This window comes from Nymphaea colorata, chromosome 12 (assembly GCF_008831285.2).
Source record: "Nymphaea colorata isolate Beijing-Zhang1983 chromosome 12, ASM883128v2, whole genome shotgun sequence".
Lineage (NCBI taxonomy): Eukaryota > Viridiplantae > Streptophyta > Magnoliopsida > Nymphaeales > Nymphaeaceae > Nymphaea > Nymphaea colorata.
The window spans coordinates 20762182-20784314 of NC_045149.1; the positions used below are offsets into that span (position 1 = coordinate 20762182).

At 36.9% G+C, this 22133-nt stretch overlaps 2 protein-coding genes across 4 annotated transcripts; one reads left to right on the forward strand and one right to left on the reverse strand.

Annotated features, from left to right (window-relative positions):
* Positions 1-1168: 1168 nt before the first annotated feature.
* LOC116266268 (uncharacterized) lies at positions 1169-14304 on the reverse strand. The gene is made up of 8 exons (XM_050080972.1): positions 14075-14304; positions 8388-8434; positions 6994-7101; positions 6610-6839; positions 6121-6203; positions 4384-4495; positions 3485-3553; positions 1169-1587 (listed from the first exon to the last, which is right to left on the reverse strand). Exons 2-8 carry the CDS (start codon positions 8395-8397, stop codon positions 1450-1452), a joined length of 750 nt encoding a protein of 249 aa, XP_049936929.1. The 5' UTR covers positions 8398-8434; positions 14075-14304; the 3' UTR covers positions 1169-1449.
* A 2213-nt stretch (positions 14305-16517) lies between these two features.
* LOC116265848 (transmembrane 9 superfamily member 3-like) lies at positions 16518-21426 on the forward strand. Of its 3 annotated transcripts, none has more exons than XM_031646800.2 (8): positions 16518-16746; positions 16976-17232; positions 18303-18343; positions 18472-19057; positions 19155-19292; positions 19385-19541; positions 19630-20114; positions 20988-21426. In XM_031646800.2, exons 2-8 carry the CDS (start codon positions 17087-17089, stop codon positions 21205-21207), a joined length of 1773 nt encoding a protein of 590 aa, XP_031502660.1. In that variant the 5' UTR covers positions 16518-16746; positions 16976-17086; the 3' UTR covers positions 21208-21426. The 3 variants fall into 3 exon arrangements, with proteins under 3 accessions (XP_031502660.1, XP_031502661.1, XP_031502659.1); XM_031646801.2 differs by having other exon boundaries at positions 17053-17232; XM_031646799.2 differs by having other exon boundaries at positions 16519-16746; positions 17048-17232.
* Positions 21427-22133: the final 707 nt, after the last annotated feature.

Genomic DNA, 22133 nt, shown 5'->3' on the forward strand with positions numbered 1-22133 from the left:
ATCTACAAATCTACGTAGTGTCTCACTGTCTGCAGCCGCTTGGCAAAATTATATGATTTGTTGGTACTGTCGACAGTGTTCGTTCCTTTTCTTTTTTTCTTTTAACGTTCCGAATATGAAAAGAGAATCCTTTTTCACAATTACTTTCTCTCTCTAAAAATGGTGTCCGTATCTACGTTGTCGAAAATGGCATCAATCAATAGAGACCCAATAAGTGCCATATTTGCACACAACGAGAGTTACAACCTATTTTTTCAAAACAATATACTATTATTTTAATAACAAACGATACGGGATGATTAGGCTTCCCAGAAATTTTGATTTTACGACAGTGACCAGTAGAATTAGATAGCTTGCTTTGGTACATATTACTCGATATTTGGTGAAAACATGCTCAAGTTTTAAAGGAATAACAAAAAATTGCTCACATTTGAGTATTTAAGTTTAACTGCTTCCATTGAGGACTAAAAGTGGACAAAGCCACTTTAAGAGATAGACGCTTTGTAAAATTTTTGATATTGTTGTGCTAGATCGTCTCGATTGAAGAAATCCATAGCCTTAGTAGTTAAAAAGTTAGTTCCTTAAGTATCTTAAGAGATTTATTTGATATAAAAAGGTCCCAAAAGAAAAAGAGGGATTGTTGAGGACAAAAAATGATAGTTTTTTATTTTTCTAGATAGCATTTTACTTGGCCCTCAAGTATTTAACCATAAATCTTAGAGAAAAAGCTACTTATATCAAGAGTTCCTGGAATATAAGCATTAGTAGATATGAGCGTCTATATATTGCATTAATCTTAACAATACTGGCAGTCAGAAATTTAGCGTGGAGGAACACCAATTCAAAAACTTTCATGTTTCTACCGGCGTCTACATGTATAAACAATTAAACATATTTTGTTAGCACTGGTGTGTGGACAAGTGCCCACACCAACACCCATGTGAACGGAAAAATCGTATGTTCTGGCTTAACGAACCAGCCAAAATAAACCCAAACTTGGTTTGCTCAGGTCATTCACCTGCTTGGTTCAGCAATGATACGAGACCTGGACACTTTCTGAAGCCTACTCTTCTACCATAACTCAACTTAGTGGGTGTGGTACCCCCACAAGATGATGAACAAACTCTTGACAACCATGCAGTTCTGCTATACCTACAGGCACCATTCATTTGCTTTAAGCATCTTCCTGTCGATCACTATTATCAGCTCATGCGTTTAAATAGCAGTGATCACAAACCAAAGTAAACCTAGGTAGCAGATACGTGCACTTCACCACTTTTTTATGTCCAATGGACTATCACAACAGAGTTCATCTCAACAGGATACTGTCACAACTGGAAGACTCAATTTACATGCTTACCTCTAATCACGCACACCTTGTATGTCATGATCCATAGCCCAACTGGATCTTCAGTGCAGCCCATGCATTATGCCATCACTCGGATTCTTTTATAGGAAGGCCTCTTCACTTTCTTCTCCATCTTCATCAGTTTCAGTAGCATCTGTTAATTCTCCATCACTATCGTCCTTATCTTCATATACAACAGCTGGTGTCATGCTTATATCAGCTACTGCATCATCAGATATCTGGCAAAATGCACCATTAGTTTTCCCCTTTGAAGGAATGACAAAAGAAATACATGAAGAACGTAAAGTTCCAAGCAAATAATACTGACAAACAAATCAAACTTATCCCAAAAGGCAAATTATTTATCTTTAGCAGATAAGAGAAATAACTAATTTTTCAACTAATCATAGTGAACTTATTCGATGAGGAGAGAGATAAACTCAGTTGTTACAGATTTCCAGATTGGTAGAAGCCAAAATCTAGTTTCCATATACATACACACACACATATATATATATATAGATGTTGGTATTGAGATGTGGCTATTCCAACACGATCAGCAATAAGCAAAATAGTGAATGGAAAGAATAGTCTTCCAAAGATGGAATCCACCACTCCCCATCCAGGCACCTCATTCATTTTCATTATAAGGGTAAAAAACAACTATCACTTGATCTGATGATACAGACGTATGTAACGCATCTTCTTTGCCAGAAATCATGCCTCAGGTCATGCTATTCAAAATAAATAAATAGTTATATATAAGCCATAAAAATTTGATAAATTACAAACCATTAATTTTTTATGTCCTCACACTTGTGGGATGCCATAGTTGGTGTAACTTACTTTACATTAAACAAAATATGTAAATCACATCCTTTTTCTTGTTACTGTTCAATCCTTTCATGATGGCTTCAAGGTGAGGCTTATGAGGACAGATAACTAACTTGGGGCTTATGATCAGCCTCCCTCGATGTCATAGATTTTTCAAAAGGAATTTTATAATGCACACGATGAGGAGGGCCAACAGCTATTTGAACTTAAAGTCAAATTCAATTCCCAGATAAGGAGGTATTATTTTCCTAAGCCAAGCCAAAACTGATGTATCACATGAATGCACATGAATCAAAAATTTCTTTTTCAGTTTAAGGTGACCACCACTTCTTTAAAAGAAAGTGCATTTCCAGAATAAGTGTTTGTTTAATTCCAAATGTGCAAAGCTCGTGCATTCTGAAAACTAATAACCTCCTTATGAAACTTAAACTTGGTCAGGAACCTCTCCAGATATAACAATCAGGCATTCATGCTTGCCCTATTATTTAAATTGAAGGACCAATGAGGACTAAGCAATTCAACAAAGAGAGAACAATTTTAAGGTCAAATTCCACATCTTGGGAAGTCGTAGCAAGCATTTTGGAATCTTTAAATATTGTTATCAAATATTTTGCCTTGAAATGATTTTCCAACTAGATGACCAATTCTAGCAATTGCTGCCACCAGTTCATCAACAAAATCTTAGCATATCCCCAGTCTTAATTCCTGGCCTACCTAAACCAGTTGTACAAGTAAACTTGTTGCTATTCACCAGATGCAATTTTTTGTCAACATTGAAACCCTTAAGACAGATCAACAGAACAGATGATTTGGAGTCTTTTTTTATTTCCTTGTCAAGGAGTATGAAATATAGATATCTATGGGCTGCACCTGCTAACACAATAACAAGGCTCAAGTATCTTGACATCCATGATTTTGAGCTTTTAAACACACAAACCTCCATGGCAACCCCCTGTACAGCTACAAATATGACCTGGATGCTCATTCCATGATGTTCCAAGAGAAGAACAATCAAAGAAGAGCAGAAAATTTGAAACAGAGCCCAAGGATCCATTCAGACACCCTTAAATTCAGATCAAAATGGCCCTCACCTTTGATTCAAAATAAAAGAGAAGCTTATCTATGAAAAAATATGAACAGGAGGAATTCATGGTTAAGGGATTCGACTATCAATGTCCATTCCACTGACTTCTTTGCAACACGCAGCTCTAAATTCTTTAGAAGCAACATCAAACAAAAGCATCGACATTTTTCATGTTGTCTATACTCTATACTGTAATATTACGTGACTATGTTCTGTACCTCTAAAAGGTCCAAGCAAGTAGATAACTTGAGTGCTGATTCAAAATTTGATGTCCTTGATTCAATAAGCTGCAAAAAGGAAGGGGAGAACAAAGGACAATCAGCAAACTGAACAAAAAATGGCAACATTAGTGACTTTAAAAGGAGACACAAAGAAACTAAAAGGGCAGTTAATACAAAAAGACATTAACTACCATGATATAATGTCCTTATTTTCATGGAACATTTTCCACGAAATATGGAAACAATTGGATTTAGTCTTTCAAATGTTTGCTATTTACTTTCAGAAAGTACTATGGAAAGCAAAAAAATTTCTCAGGCAAAAACCATGTATTAGCCTTCAAATAAATCATTATTTATTACAGTTAGGAATAGATAAACCATTTCCATGTGCCACATAAATTTCTAAAATATTTGGAAAGACACATTTCACATACAACACACACAATATGGAAACCCATGCATGCAAATACTGTTCCTTGACTTGCATAAAGTCTGGGTTGAACCAAAAGACAAGGAGCATGAGTTAGCTCACACGTAATAAAGAAAGTGATTCCCATCAAGAACTTCTCCTATCACATGGGAAATTTTCTCCGCTTTACATGAGAAATGTGTAGATGTTCCTTTTGCTTGAGATAGATGTTTGCAACATGTTTTTAACCTAGATGCAGGTGTCAATGCACCTATTTCCATATATAAATAAATAAATAAATAAATATATATATATATATATATATAAAGAACACAAACTCTTGAATTACTTTTTGATGAGCTGGTTTGAATGTGGAAAGAAAAACAGGGAAAGAACCATATGTGCTACAAGCTCTTTCATGAGTTTTTCCATAAACAACCATATCCAAATTGAGTATGAAAGTGATCTAGTAAGCTGAGAGCTGGACCTGAGATATAGAATTCAGTGCACGAAGTGAAGAATTTTGGGACATCAGACTGCTAGAATGGTGAAGTATCAGATTTTTTAACCATGGAATCGTGCAAGCTACTACAGCTCCCCTGTCATTTAGGACAAATTACAAACAACTGTATCAGAATAACTTGCTTAAATTAAGGGAAAAAAAACTTCAAAAGGCACATGCATGCAACCTATAGCACTGGGTTGTGGGGTGCAGCCATGCAGGTGCTGGTAATGGATATGATTGCAGTGCAGCAAGGATGTATAGATAAATATAAATAAACACATGTACATAAGTAATCAGTAAACAACCAAAGAGAAATATAAACATAAATTAAGAAAGTTGATAGAGCTATCCAGGTCTGCATTCCACTTACAGAAAGAGAGAGAGTTCTGCATTCCACTCGCAGACAGAAATTCTGAGAGTGGGAGAGAAAGAGAGCTATGACACAGCAAAGGGAGGGAAAGACCACCAGAGAGATAGAGTTGAGGGGATGATGAATTTTTCCCTTTCCCATAAATAATATGAACAAATGGGACTTGATCAAAATTGATCAACTCCAGATTTTGAACATAGGCACATAGCCCAGTGCTACGTATGCACTAGGTGGAGATCAGATGAAAAATTAAAGACCTTAGAGGTAAAAACGCAAAAGTTTAGCTACAGATATTAAGACGATGCACAAAGATATATATCAAGTGAAATCACAAAAGTCAGTTTAAACACTCAGGTCTGCAAATGAATAGGACATATTATCAAGGGACTGTTTGAATAACAAGAAGCAAGAACCTGCCTTCAGAAAAAACAGATTTGCCACAAAACCAGGCTCTTGGGCAACTAAGTTATGCTAAATCCCAGGTTTTCATGATTTTCTTGGTTAACAAAGTCCTTCAGCCATTTTCAGGCATAAAAAAATGTAAATTTAACACAAAATGTTAAAAGAACTTTGGCCATCAACCACTCAAGAAATGGGCCAGCGTTATTTTTAGGAGAAAAAACAAATTTGTTAAGTGGAAGAGCACAGTAATTTTTATCATTTACTAGCTACCTGTCAGCTAGAAAACGGGCTGGACAGTGTGTGTCTATCCAAAAAAATCCAAATAAAAGAAAAGGCTATTTTCAGCCGTCAGACAATAATAAAATGACAAATTAGCCACCTCCAGCAACAAAAGATGCCAATTCAGCATGCTCGTTCAGCCTCAAACAGATATGCCAGATATAGATCAACAACCCATCATTGGAGATGGTTACAGGAGGTTGAAGGTAAAGGAGAGGGAGAAATAGGGACGACAAACGAGACCCAGGTTGTCATTGAAGCCTAGCTCTTTCTGTCTTCCAGAAGAACAAGAAACTAGATTTTGGCACTTGAACTCAGGTTGACACCCAAAATCAAACCAGGCTAAACATAGTTTTGGTTTCATTCAAACATAATTCACCACAAGACAAAAAGAAATAACAATCAGGAACAGTGTTGGGATATTGAAGGTAGATGGGGGGGGCAGCAACGGGGATGAAAAACCGCCCACCTCCCAGGCTGTCACTGAAAATATAGCTCTTTGTCTTCCAGATGAACAAGAAACCAGGGTTTGGCAGTTGAGCTCAATTTCACACTCAAAACCAAAGTGCATTAAACATGGTTTCTGAGTTTCAACTTTCAACCAAACACGGTTAAAAAATAAGACAAAAGGAAACAACAAACAGTGGCTGACTACCAACAATTCTAACCTTGACTGGATTACAGACGCAATATAACTCAAAAGCTTGAAGAAGTGTGATGGATTCAGCGAAATGATCGATTTCCTAATAACCTGAAAGAGAAGTAAGTGGAAAAGTTAGATAGATAAATTAAGATAAAAGAGAACAGAAATTACTAGAAGCAAAGTGTGTTTCAAACAGTATCTATAAGTATTTAGAACAGAAACGATAAATGATGGTTATAAAAAGTTTGAAAATTTTAAATTGATTGTTTTTTGTAAACCTTTTACAAAACCAGAACCAAAAGCAGAATACCTATTTGTTTTCTGAATTACATAAATGAAAATAACACGCATATAACAATGATGTCATAGTACTGTATAAAAGAGCAATGGCGTGCAGAATTCCAAACCAAAAGAAATGCTGATAAAAGAGACACCCAACCGAATAATTAAAAAAAAAAATGAATTGGTGGTAAGTTCTCAACAGATCCTAGTTCTTTGAAGTTTGAGTGCAGACCTTTTCATCTTGTGTGTAAAGGCACTCCAACAAAAGAGCTCTGTCATCAGCATTCAGTGCTTGTTGAAGCAAAACGCCAACGGAGTCTGCACTAGGTAGCCGATCCTCCAGATTATTCTCATCAAGTGGCTTAATCATTTTGGAACCATCTCTTAGGTCTAGATTTGCAAGTTTTTCTTCCATTGTAGGCTCCTCCATGTTGTATGAGTTCATAGCCTCATTTACAAGGTCTAAATCCACCAAAGGAACAAAAACAAAAGTTTTTAGTAAGCACTACATCTTGTATGGCCATTACAAGTTACAAATTATTAGAATCATAAGACAAGCATCATATATGTGGTGAAAGGCTCAAATCAATGAGAAAAATTTCAAACCCTGAGTTACCATTATCAACATTCTTTTCTGTATCCACGAGATCAGTCTCTGATAAAGATCGCTTTTTTTTTCCAGTTTTTTTGTGGCTGCGCTCCATTATTTCTGAACCATTATTCACTGCCAATAAAAGGTGATAAAATGAACATACTTACATCAATTTCTAAAACAGGATTTCAGGTGCCAACGTTCATGGATATCAACATTAAGTCCCCATGATTATTACATGTCAAGTAACAAAAAGAGTGTCTCCTATGTAGAGTGGACCCCCTATGCACCTCGGACTGCTGATACCAGTTTCATCAGTCATAAGAAATATAGTTGTGAGTTGTGACAAGTTAACAACTCAGATGTAAATGGATCAGCCTAGAAATAGCTAAATTATAATGAGGGTACAGAGCATATCAAAATTAGTGTAGCTCAGAACAGGAAAACCTCGACACCAAGTCCAGCTCATTTGCACCCCAGTAACAAAAATACAGAAACGGTCACCCTTGCACCAGGAAAATCTTTCCTTATAATTAAGAACTTTAGGATGAGAAGCAAACCATCCTGAAGGATGCAAGAGAACAAAGGATACAGCTGGTGGCTAGTTCCCAATTTGGATGACCTTAATTTCCCAGGCTGAGGTACTGCATAGATGACCTAGCACCTGGGCTTTAATGATGAAATGCACACTGCATTTGATGCAAGAATTTCTTTACAGTTTTAGTGACAACTGACAAGGCACAGGCACACAGACTATCTAGTTGGTGCACAGTTGGAACTGTCAACTGGTTGGAACCCAAAAATGAAATGATTCTAAAGAAAAGAACAAACTTCCGTATAGATTAACCACAAATTAAGAACACCATCTGTGGGGCGGAATAACTAAAAAAAAATGGATATACATAAAGAAATCTAAACAATAATACTGCATTTCTGATGCTAAAATCTTTACCCATACCAACTGCTCTACTATGTCACACAGGGGTACAGGTATAGGTGTGAGTGAGGCTGCAGGTGTGGCATGTTTCTAGGAAAAAAAAAACATGGGTATGTGTGTGTGGCAAGGATACATTTGCAAACAATATAACTAGCGACAAAATTGTCCACAAATAATAAAAATAGTAAATAACAACTAACATGCTATAATTTTATCAATGATTCGCAGCAAAGAAGGCAATTTATTTGTTATTGGACCCAAGCCGCAGAAGCACTCACACCAGTGCCTGAGTTATGTCAACTTGGGTGCAACAACATTTTTAAAGAGTCTGTGTTACTTAGCTGCTACATAACTACTAGATCCAGTCAAATTGGCATAATACAGCTAGCAATAAAATTGTCCACAAATAATTAAAACAACAATTAACGACTAACAAACTATGATCTAATGAATGATTCAACCAATGTTGTAAAGTGCATACCGTAACCCATATTGGTCTGGCTAATAGATACACCGCATCGTAACACACTGCAACATATCATAAATTTATTTTTTCAATTAAAAAACAGAAAAATAAAGAAAAATATCAGGAAAAGTAAGAAAAATATGTTGTCTATAAAAACATGTCATGCACAAATATAGGCTTATAAAGCTGTAAACATTCATCAATTTAAAGTAATTAACAAAACACAGTCTAATGTTATAAGCCATAACACATCAAAAAATAGGTTTAAACTTTAAAGTGTTATACATCGCAAGATGAAATTATTCAATGCAAATGACAAATGATAATGTCATCATGATCATTCATCAACCTCATTTTCATTCTTATTCTTGTTTTCATTTGCATCATCTTCTTCAAATTGAACATCCTTGCTCACAGCACTTTTTCAAATGGATGATTAAATTGATGATTTCTTCTTCAAATCAACAGGAACACCTGCTCTTTCAACTCTTAATAATGTTATAAATGAGGGGAAAAGAAAGTTTCAAAACCTAATTCAAAAAAGGGGGGCTCAGGTCCCCATTTTCACATGTTGACCATGATCATAAGACACAAGGCGTATCATGCTGTATTTATGATATGGTGGTATGTATCATATGCTACATAAAATACAAATGCAATACACCAGCTTTGAAGATACAAGTGGTATATCATATCATATTTCTTTAACAGATACAATACATATTGTAAGATACGACTCCACATCGTACAATACATACAGCATTGCATTCAACAAAAGATGAAGCAATTGATTGTAGCTGCAACCAAGTTGCATAGGCAGCTGCACCCAAGTCGTGTCAAGTTGGGTGCAACAACCCATTTGAAGAGTCCATATTAGTTATCTGCTCTATGCTACTTGATCTAATCAAATTAGCATATTTGCAGCAACAACAACAGAGGAAGGAGAAACAGCAGGAGGAGGGTGTAGAGCGGGACAGAGAGAGAGACTATGCTGGAGTGAGACCGAGGGTGAGAGCATATCACAACTGCCCTGCTTCTGCTATTGTCAACTAAATAGACAAAAGCAGAAAGGGTTAGTTTCGGGTATAGCGCAATTTTTGCATAGGCTTGGAATCCACTCCTCCTCCAGTTTCTCTCTCTCTCTCTCTCTCTCTCTGGGGGTCTTCCCCTCCTAAAAATATTTGAAAAAGTTACAAAAAACTGTCTTTGGCTTGATATATATTTGAAAAGAAAAAAAAACACCTAAGAGTTGGGATTCAAGTTTTACAAGCCAGGCTATTGCAAAATAGAAACATTAAACTGATCGCCAGTCAAAATGAACGCCTAAGAACGAAAGACCACAGGCAGATACGAAGAGTCGTAAGACTAGATTACCCTGCCGATGCACTTTGAAGTCTTGTTGAAAGCCAAAAGAAATATAAGCCAAGGAGTCTACTGATGCTAGATGTGTTATTATAGTCCCAAAGAATACATGACACAGAAAGACCATAACACACAGAAGCACAGAGAAGGATTAGAAACAAAACCATTAGCAAACTGTCTTCAAGAAACACTCTAGTAAGACAGGAAACCACCCAAACATCATACAAGGACAAGAATTAGCCACTACCCAATAAAAAAAGGAGAAGCAGGAGAAGTGTACAGTAGAAATGTGCGAAAAAAAAAACCAATTTCAAATGGCTCAGTGTGAAACCCCCTGTATAGGCTAATTCTGCTGGGAATCAAAGCAATAGAAGGTCTTTTCAATTTCGTTTGACATATTATCTGCAAATTAGTTTCTGTTTTAAGGAAAAGTTAGCAAGGAGAGGTTCTAAGGTGGACAACAAGTGAAGAGAAACATTGGCCCATAAAAATGGCGCAAGGCAGCGATTAGTTCTGTGAAGCTTGCTGTTAATGCAGGGGCTGCTTTGAAGAAAGCCCTTTCTGATCATTTCCCCCCCAAAAAAAACAGAGATAAGCACAAAAAGCGAAGTAAGCTCTAGAACTCAATATGCATCTAGAACTACGGCTAACCGACCAACTGAAAGCAGGAGGTTCATCAATATTGAAATGGTTATTGAAACCGTGGGAGTCACCCGCCGTCCATCAGAACACCAAAAAACCTTTCCACGACAGCACCTTTATCCGTCAAAAAAAACAAAAAACAAAGGCGCTGCCGGAGCAGCCTATTTGTGCGTCGGATATGGCCGACGCACACCTCCTGTCGGGGTGACCTCTATGCTCGGCCATGGTAGACCAAGGAAGGTCCAAAATGAACAAAGATAAGAAGAACAAAGGGAACAGTGGCCGACGCACACCTTCCGTGAGAGGAGAAGAGAGAGAGCTCGGGGAAGACAAAGAGAGTGCTGTTGGAGAGGCATACCTGCTGTCGGAGAGACGGAGAGTTGAAGAGAGCTGCAATGGCGGCTGCACTGCCAACGCGCGAATGAAGGCACGGGGAAGAGGGTTTCTTGGCGCGAGGAAGAAAGGCTTCGCGGGCGGTCCGGAATTTTAATTCCGGAGTTAAAATCGGACCAAAAGTACGAACCGGTTTTATTCCGAACATCTCTTACGTTTCATCCATATCAATAAAACGGCCTTTGTAGAATCGAAGGGTCATTGAGATTTTATTTATGATTTCACATCAAAACAGTTCATATCGTCTCAACAAAAATGGCGGACAACTTGCATAATCATGCCAAAAACAGTACATTGTTCAAAGATTTGGCCCAATTTTGCATATCTTGAAAATTTGTCCCAGTTTAGTGAAGGCCACTTTTTTGTTTAAGTTTAATAATGGGTATATTTTTAAATTTAAGATCAACAGATTGTCTTCTGAATTTTTCATATCTTACTTATAAAAATACAAAAATTTACATTGTGAACCACCTGGATGACAAATTTAAAAAATGGGCATATTTTTCATTTGTATTGTCAAGTGAAGACTGCCAAATCTTAAAATATCATCATCCCTTAACATAAGCTTAAAAGTACATGAATTGGACCATTTTCAAGTTGAAGATGATGATGTCAAAGTTTTTTTTTGCTTAAATATATATGATTTGAACCATTTTCTTATAATGTTCTTTTGCCATTATAGGGGGCGGGGCGGAGGCATTCCCGTTATTTATAGTCCATAACACATAGTCCTTTGTTAGCGGCCATAACATATAACATTGGATCTAAGATATACGCGGTTTCGTATGTTTTTAAGAATCTTTTATTTGCATGATAGTGAATCTCACGTGAACCCTATTCTAGATCCAAAACTACATCAAATGGATCCTAAAGGGCCCAACAATTATTTGATTTGTGACTTCTACAATATCAGAAATGATTTTAATATTTAAAAAAAAAAATTAGTGGTCAATCTTATGACTGATTTCAAAATCGAGTTCCATATTATTGAATTCAAAAATAAAAATGACATGGGCATTGCTAAATAGGAGCCTTTTAATTTTATCTTTCTCTTAAGTCAAAAGCTCTAACAAGATGAGAAAAAAAAAGAGTATCCATTTATTTGGCTCTTGTGAGATATTTATGAAGGATCATATCCCCTGAGATCCTTGCCTCCATGACTGCTAATCTGAGGCTAGAAGGATCATATGTGAAACCTATTCCTGAAATAGAGATGTGATTACTTATATTATATATGATACATACGATACAATGATCAAATATATATCATATCATAAACAAACTTGTTTATTTTACAGCCTTTTCATGATAATTTCAAATACATTTAGGGGCCGTTTGATGGCATGAAAAAAAATTTCTGGAAATATATTGCTGGAAATATGAGAAATGGAAAAATGGAATGAGAAAAGTTTTTCCGATTCCAATTTTGGTGTGTGTGTGATGACTCATAAATATATTTCCAATTCTATATTTCTGAGTTTGATGGTACATAAATATATTTCCAGAAATTTAATTCTTAGTTTGATGATATGGAAACATTTGCCCGGATTTACAAATGAAGAACATGCATAAGAAATAACGACATGAAGACAAATGAATGACCTGCATAAGAAAATGTATACCATAGAAAATGTGAAGTCACCTTAATCAAAATAAGGGTGCCACTTTTACAACTGAAGCAATTAATGACTCAATGAACAGGTTCTTAGTTTAATTTACATAATTCAATCAAGATTTGCATAATCAAACATATAAGAGCAGACCACACAAAACCATCACAATTCAACCTATTTAATTTGTAAATTAGGCTAAACTTGGTTCCTTCTGGTTTCTTGTTGATTTCTTACTTTTCTTTCATCGCTTTTTTCCTTATACAATTACACAAAAAATCAATATTTCGATAAATTTCTCTGCTCATTACAACTGCTTGCCTTGAAATGAAAGCAACCTTCATTAAAGTTCGGTCTCAATTCTTAAATATCTAGTTCTTGACAAGTCAATCTCTATGGAATGACATAATTTGTCATTTTTAGTCATATTTTAACCAAGCTTGTAACCCTAATTGATTCTTTCATCAAGCAACTCAAACATACATGATACAATAAAGTAGTCATAAAGGATAATTTAAGCAACTTAAATTCGATATCAGCATCTAAACTTGAATCTGTTTAGCATGTAACTAAACAAATCAAGGTTAAGCAAGAGGTCAATTATGTTCATGGATCTCATCTTCTTTGTGTTCAAGATTTCTCTCAATGCTATCAGTTGCATATACATTTTCCTCGAGAGGCCTTTTTTCCTGCTGAGGTTTTCTATCTGCTTCTACTTCTCCTCCACCTCTGCACCAAGGGCTCGATGCTTTTCTTGAGAGAAGTTGTCAGTGATTGCATTTCCACAAGCTTGCTCTTCAGCTCAAACTTCTGGTTCCCAAGGGATTCTATTTTGGCTTTCAGGTCCTCGATCTTCACTTTCAGCTCGCTGGACAAATCTTTTTCTCTCCGACAGAGGTCAAAACAGGTATGATTTCCCAAATGAAGCAAAATCAGACTTTTAAGTGACTGAGATGATGACAAACTAACTACCAAGATACTGATTTGGTTTGTTCATGGACATAACATCAATGTGGACATAACATCAATGTACTTGAGCAAACCCAAACACAAATGCTGATCAAAGATTCATAACCATAGTATCTAAAATACCCCATCTAAGAATATTCCCAATTGAAAGGAAAATACAGCTCTAGTCTCTTACACAACAAGACTCCAAGCCATGATATAACAGCAATATAACCACCACCAAGCCAAATCCAGTAATCAGAAAATGGACTGTACAACCCATAATACCATAAAAATTATAAATTTCTTCATAAATCATCCCAAAACAAATCACCAAGTTGCATATCAACACGAACGAGAACCAAAATCTTGGCGCTGGACTTTATTTATAACCAATATAACAGGCTTTCAACCATAAAAATCACACAGGCTTCAAAATCCTCCCAAAAAAAAAAAAACACCGCATTGCCAACGCAAGGGAAAACCAAACTTTAGAAACGTATTGCCAATAGATTACTAAGCTACAAATTTTATTTCACAACAAATTTCCTGCAAATAGCACAGAGTTAAACCCTCGGTCTGCTACATTTATGTCAAACAAGTAAGATTTGTCAAATAATAAAACAAGCGGCAAAAGAAGAGCATAACTAGTGGCAAATAAAGAGAGCAGACATGTAGACTGATCCAGAATATATAGCATCTAAAACATAATGGGACAGAAATGGGACAGGGACGGTGGAGGCTCACCGGCGGACGGCTGGAGGATCACGGCTGTCCAGCGGAGGAGAGACGGTCTCTGACGAGGAGGAGAGAGGGAGAGGGAAGGAGAAAAACGCAGCAGCAGCAGGACGATGCGAAACGTTGACGAGGAAAAGGCGAGCCCTAACGGGCAAAAAAATATTTCTCGAAAGATATTTCCACCTCTCGTGGTGGAAAAAAATTTTCGGAAAAAAATTTCCGTTTTCAGGTTTAACGGGCAAAAATATTTTTCCGCGTTTGATGAATCGGAAAAGATTTGTCCGGCCCATCAAACGGGCCCTTAGGGAATGTTTGATTAATTCAAATTTGAAATCCATAGATCTGATATGTCATGTTTGCGCTGATGTGGTAAATATCCAAGTAAAAATCTATGAGTTATCAAGCTAACGATCTTAAACTAAGGTCCACACGTAAAATCTTAGTTTTAACTTTTTGCATTGAAGGTCTGATTTGAAATCAAAGGAGGGAATAATCTCATATTAAATTCGCGGTTCTCAAATATTAAGGATCTTGGATCTTGAGTCAAGAGTAATCAAACTGTTTTTACCTAAGAAACCAAGCTTGTAGAGTGTTTAGTTGAAGAAAATTCAGGTTTTGACATACACTGGTTTTGTCAAAGGGAGTGAAAAACTTGTTCCCCTAGGTTATCCAAAAACAGGGTTTTAGGTGTGTCACTCAAAAAAAAAAAAAAAGATTCATAAAATTAATTAAAAAATTGGTTTTCACAAAACTGGGTTAGATGAATGTGTTATATTAATGCCCCCTTGATTTCTCGTGTTTTAAGGTTGAATCTTGTGGTATTCTAATTCTAAAGCTGTTCTATTTAAATTGTTTATTTACTATATTATAAATTAGTCACATCTTATGCTTCATTTGTTAGAGGATTAAAAAAAAACATGTATGGTATTTTTTTTTCACACAGAGGGACAAACTATCAACGATATAACACATAAGCCAGAATCTGTGTACAAATTGGGAAAAAAAGCTTGTTCTCTATCTCTGGTGTAACTTTAGCTATACAAAATTACTCAGTCATCTAATCATAGCCGCTTATTTTATTTGATGTAAATGGATGAAAAATATTGCAAAAAATGAAAATTAATAAATGACGAAGATACCCACCACTTTTTTCTCCTTATTTTATCTTAACCGTCCATCATGTTGGATCGGACGGTTTTACTTAGATGGCGGAATGACTTTAAAAAACTATATATATATATATATATATATATTCTGTCTTGTCCAATAGGACTATTGTCTGGTCCTTTGTATGGTCTTTTGTAGTTTACATAATAAACCAAAAGGACCGACTGGCTCATACGGGTGTCGCTCAGTACTGCCAAGAAATATCCATATCTACCGAGTGTCTCATTTTGTTTGAATTATTTAATCTGTTGGCAGTTTTTTATTTCCTTCCAAGGTATAAACAAATACGAATTTATTTTCACATTTACTCTCTCTCTCTCTTTCTATGTCTCCCCCCAAATATGGCGCTATGGCGTAAGTAATGTAAAAAAATTTCCTGTTTGAAAATTTTAATTTAGCTGTTGAATTAAGTACTAAAAGTGGTAAATTGGAGAACGTTCAAAGTATGAGTGCATTGTCATGTCACTATTGTAAAACTTCAGATATTATTGTACTCGTTTATGTTGCATTAATCTCAACATCACATTAATAGGACGAATTACTTTCAACTTTCTCAGTACAACGAAATGGTCTATCAACAAATAAGAGCAAAACAATTATTCGAAGAGTTTTGGTGATGCCTTATACTCCATGCACCATAATATTATCCTTTTTAGAAACTTATAATAATTAGAAAGTTTAGTTGGCTAGATTTCATGACTCTCTCTGTGTAGCTATACATAGCTGAAATCCTTCGGCCTGATATGAATCCAGACCGGTGCAATGCAGTGAAATGCATCGTCCTGCATACAAAGGAGCCGGAGCATTCGGACGGCCGGAGAAATCTGTCATTAAGAAGAGAACTGGGTTTAGGCGCAGGATATGGATGGGTTGTTATGAACCCTTGTGCACGATAGTTGAGTATAATACAACCACAACTGAAACACTTGCGTTTCTGATCTGAACATATACATTTTTTTTCAGAATTTAGTACAACTGAAATTTTGTAGATTGTGGGTATACAACCTTTTGCCTAATTTATAACTCAGGCAAGCGAACAAGTTGAGGGGTAGGGTGCTCAAAACGGGACTTGTTCAGACTCGTCTCCGTGTAATTGCCTCGTCATCCTACATCATCGATCTTTCAAGTTTTGGTTTTGACCATAAAGAGATATTTCCGCGTTACTTTGTCGGCTGAAACCAGAAAAATAAAGAAAATAAGAACATTTTCGATTCGGGGCAGAATAAGTAGAGAAATAATACGGTTCTGAGGGAAATGTCTGGCGTTTTTAAGGAGGTAAAACTTTGGAGCAGACCATCCAGATGTGTGTTCCTGGGTCCCATCCGCAAAGTGCTTAAGACCTTCCTGCTTGTGTCCATGGTCAGACACTATGGGGGGGATTTGAGCCACTAGAGAGAGAGAGGGAGGGAGAGGTCGCCACGATTAAATCCCGGATAACATCCTCTTGCCAGATCTTGTAAGACATAAGGAGGACTTTCTCGATTGGTTACCGGCTTCTGCATCACAGATCTGTGGTAATTTCTTTGTATATCATCTCAGTTTTCTTGTAAATGGTTCTGGTTTCTCAGCTCTCTCTGTGTGTGCGTGCGTGTACCCATCTTCTGTAATCCATTGGCTGGTCCAGAAATATGGATCTCCTGTGATGGGAATCGGCGAAATATGAGTTTTGTTCAAATTACCAATTGATTTTTCAGATTCTGTCATGTCTTAATCCAAGTTTTTTTTTTCTCTTTTGGGGTCCAGTAAATCATGTGGGCACGCTAGAAAAGGGAACCCGGTTGACGTTTAGTTTCAGAAGAGTTGGTTCTTGTGCAGGACAGAAGGTGCAGGAGCGGGTAGATTTCATTATCGACAATGAAGAAGATGGCGCGGTTTTTTCAATTGGTGTTGCTTCTATTCGTTGGTCTAAGGGTTGAAGCCGACGGGTCAGATCATAAGTATATAGAGAAAGAAGATGTTCCTTTGTATGTCAACAAAGTAGGCCCTTTTCATAACCCAAGGTAAGTGCAAATTTTGCTATTTACTGTTATTAATTCTCGAAATGATGAAAGTTGATGTTTTTGGTCTTTTATTTGTTATCTTTCTCGAGCTTTTTTTTTATACTTTTATAGTTAATCATATGTTATTTTTCATGGTTTATCTAGTTTGAACATGCTGTCCCTTCCATTCGGGAATCTGGGTGTCCGTCTGATTCTGCAGCAGATCTGTTATGTGATGGACGGCTTTTTTCCTTCTTTTCATTATAGTTCTATCTACAACCGACCCGCATTGCCCTGGTTCTTATCAATGTTATAGCATTTCCTGCAGGAGTTTTAATGAGTTACAGACCATTTTGTGCAGCTATAGGACTGGAATTTGGGCCTGATCTGCATTAAATGATGACCTGCTATTCACTTGGTTTTTGGGTCGTATCATGGCAGTTTTCTACTAGGAAGTGTGGTTTCTCAATAAACTTATGAGTGGGGTTCCACTCACGTGTAACTAACAGATATTGACTGTTGACTGTTGAGCTCTTGTAATTACCATGTTGTGTATGGGATCTTTATCTTTGGTATTCTTCAGAAAGGATCTGGCCTGGATATCCATCCTTAAGGCATTTGATTGAATGTCCAAACTTAGGTCAGCGAAGAGAGCTTTATACGTTAGATCCTCTATCATTGGAAGTTTTGTATTGTTAATCTGATGGAATTAGTAGATTAATGGTGTTGATTCCCTCCTTTTTCAGACTTGAACTAGCTAACAATCTGAAATGTTACTATTAGAGCTGCATTTGAGGTTTGCCTTTCATGGCATGATTCCTTCATGTTAAACTTCCTTTTTCTTTTTCTCTTTTTGGGCTCCATTGATGCTGTGCACTCTTGATCGTGCAAGTATTTGTTCCTTTCAATTATCTGGTGCTGTCTTTTCTCATTGAGTGTCAGCAGGAAGTGAATGGGAATTTCTGCTTTGTGGTAGTGATTGAACTGTTGATTCTGTTATTGGGTCGCCGTCTCTACTTATGCAACTGCAAATGTTTTTCTTATTTTCCACTTTGACTCTCACAAAAGTTTTGTATTTCCGCTTTCTGCAGCGAAACATACCGCTATTATGACCTGCCATTCTGTATACCAGGTCTGTTTTAGTTTTCCCTTTCTCCTTTTCAAATTAATGTTTTCCTGAGCTGTTATTTGAAGGGCTTTTTTTTTTTTTTTTTTTTTTTAATTGTAGAGCATCATGAGTTCTTTTTGTCAAAATTGCAGATCATGTCAATGAGAAAAAGGAAGATCTTGGTGAAGTTCTGAATGGCGATCGCTTAGTTGATGCACCATATCAGCTGAACTTTCAGGTTGACAAAGAGTCAGAAGTCCTTTGTAAGAAGAAGTTGACAAAAGAAGATGTAGCCAAGTTTAAGAATGCTGTCCTAAAGGACTACTACTTCCAGATGTACTATGACGATTTGCCTATTTGGGGTTTCATAGGGAAGGTAGACAGAGAGGACAAAGATGACCCAAGCGAGTTTAAGTATTTACTCTATAAACATATCCATTTTGACATTTCCTACAACAAAGATCGTGTCATAGAGATTAATGTTCAGACTGACGCCAATTTGGCTGTTGACATATCAGAGGAAAAAGAAATGGAAGTAGATTTCTTATACTCAGTGAAGTGGAAAGAGACTGATATCCCTTTCGAGAAAAGAATGGACAAGTATTCAAAGTCATCTTCAGCACCTCAACACTTGGAAATTCATTGGTTCTCTATAATAAATTCATGTGTCACAGTTCTTCTCCTAACTGGATTCCTTGCAACTATTCTCATGCGTGTGCTTAAGAATGATTTTATCAAGTATGAACATCTGACTGTGTAGCCATGCTATTCTTCTAAAATTTTTTCTTGCCTTTATTTCGCTGATGTGTTTTTCGTTTTCCATTCTTCCCTGAAGATACTCTCATGATGAGGAGTCAGCTGATGACCAAGAAGAAACTGGGTGGAAATATATCCATGGGGATGTATTCCGATACCCCAAGCACAAGTCATTATTTGCTGCAGTTGTTGGATCAGGAACTCAGCTGTTCACTCTGTATGTGACATTTACTACTTTATACACTTGTGACCTTGGTAAAAAATTCCATAGTATCCAAGTATGCTAACCCTTTCTTCTGTGTTAAACAGGACAATATTTATCTTTATCCTTTCACTAGTTGGGGTATTTTATCCATACAACCGAGGTGCATTATTTACTGCATTAGTTGTTATATATGCGCTTACCTCTGGAATCGCTGGTTACACAGCAACCTCCACTTACTTGCAGCTGGAAGGAACAAACTGGGTACTGGTTTATTTTCAATGTATTTGTCCAATCTATGACAAAATGTGCTATTGTTGTAAATTGTAACTGGTTTTTCTGGCCTTTTCAGGTAAGAAATTTGTTGCTGACTGGATGTCTATTCTGTGGACCCCTCTTCTTAACATTTTGTTTCCTTAACACTGTGGCTATCGTATATAGTGCAACTGCAGCTTTACCAGTTGGCACAATCCTGGTGATTCTTCTTATATGGGCACTGGTGACATCTCCATTGCTTGTATTGGGAGGGATTGCTGGTAAGAACAGCAAAACTGAGTTCCAAGCTCCTTGTCGTACAAAGAAATACCCAAGAGAGATACCTCCATTACCATGGTACAGAGGAACCATCCCTCAGATGGCTATGGCTGGGTTTCTTCCTTTCAGTGCAATCTACATTGAGCTCTACTACATATTTGCAAGTGTATGGGGTCACAAAATCTATACCATTTACAGCATCCTATTTATAGTCTTTATCATCCTCATAATCGTTACTGCCTTCATCACAGTCGCACTGACTTACTTCCAGCTTGCAGTGGAGGACCACGAATGGTGGTGGAGGCAAGTTTTATTGTTGCATTATGTGTTCAGTACATTAACCCATCTTGTTCCTTGCTTATGATGCCAACAATTTGTTTCACTTCCCAAATTCATATATTATGCTCCCTCTATGTGTCTTGTTTCATCTTTCTGAAGTCAATATTGTTGCTTGTATTGCTGTAGATATTTCTCCAATTTTGACATCTTGTTAATCATGTTATTCATACATATCTTTGCTTTGACTACAATATGTTACACATTTAATTGGTGTTTTCTCCTTAATCTGGCATCTTAGTGTTTGTTTGACCATGTTCACAATCCAACCACTTGTCTGCATTATCTTAGAAATGCTTATCTGAGATATTCAGTATAGTATCCTCTGTTGTTCCATTTACATTTATGGTTTTACGTGTAAACTGCTAGTCAATCATGCTGCTATGATACTTAAGGTGGAAATTTTTAATTGGATTTTGGGATTACTGTAGTTTTCCATCTCTTGTTGCCTTGCTGCTGTATAGTTCTGTACCTTAATCTTGCCCTTGATTAGCTTTTTTAGTATGGGTTGTGCAATGCCTCCTTTCTTCATCCCTATTAAGTGTGTTAGCCCCATGTCAGCTTCCCTTGATCTATGTAAGTTTATTCATTTTATTTTATTTCCAACGAGCGTCAACTCTTCTGTGTGAACCTGCTTTAGATAACCAAACAACAATTGCTGTTGAAGAAACCTATTTAAGTTCATAAATTGTGTGTGCACTCACAAAAGGGTCATCTGTTCAATGCATAAAAATTTGATGATCGTCCTCTGAAATGTAATAATTTGAACAGGTGTCTATGAACACTTCCTTTTGTATAATTCTAGTACATCTAATATGTTTGCTTGATGTTGTATTCCAGATCTGTTGTTTGTGGAGGTTCTACTGGAGTATTTATCTTTGGCTATTGCATCTACTACTATCATGCAAGATCAGATATGTCTGGTTTTATGCAGACATCTTTTTTCTTTGGCTATATGGCCTGTATATGCTATGGGTTCTTCCTGATGTTGGGCACCGTTGGTTTCCGTGCATCATTACTGTTTGTTCGCCACATATATAGATCAATCAAATGCGAATGAGTGCTTCATCAAGTCTGTATCAGCGTAACCCACCTTGCTGTGGGCATTAGCCATGAAGAGCTTCATAACTATGCAACGACAGAGCCTTTCAGTCTCGTATACTAGTTTGACAAATTGTAGAAAAAAGACTTGGCTATTGACTTAAGTTTTGTTATCTTGATACCTCTATTCATGCCATTATGCAATTGTTTTAATTCTAATCGTATTTATTCCACTTAAGGAACTTCTGGAATGTTATAGTCAATCTGCTATTAGATGGGCAGGATACCGTTTAACTTGATTGACCAAACCTCCAGCATCGACAGTCCATGTGCTTCATTTTGAACTACAATTGAGCTCCGACCAAGCATCAGAATATTTGGCCACAACCTGGATACATTTAGATGCTTCTATGCGTGGTCGTGAGAAACTCTATGTATCACGGTTTATTGGGGCATTTATTGCTGTTAAGGGCTATAGTTTCTGCATGATCTGTATGTGAAGTCTAGGTGAGCTCAAGAGCCAAGCCAGCCATGTCACTGGGGAAGCCCTTATCTTGGTTACAAACGTTTGCTCTGTTTCTAGTTAAAGGCAGTTGGTGGTTAAGACCTTGGCTTAACGAGGTAATGTTGAGAGATGCTGGAACGCTAGGTGCAGCGGCTATTGCTTATAATTTGGCGAAGAAAACTGACAATGGCAGGAAACGGAAACTGATTTTTTTTCTTTTTCTTAAGCGCATCAAATGCTTTCTTGAAAAGAAACACACTATTGTGCAAATTGTGGTTGTTTGGCCTGATAAAAGTCCATGTCTTGAAAGATGACACCTACGGCTGAAAGGGTAACCGGTCTTAAATCTGCTCTGGACCTTAAGGACAGGGAAAAGGAATGGAAGGTTGGGGGTGTTGTTGTGGGGCTGCTTCCCTCTCCGTGATAGGCAGGATTGCCTT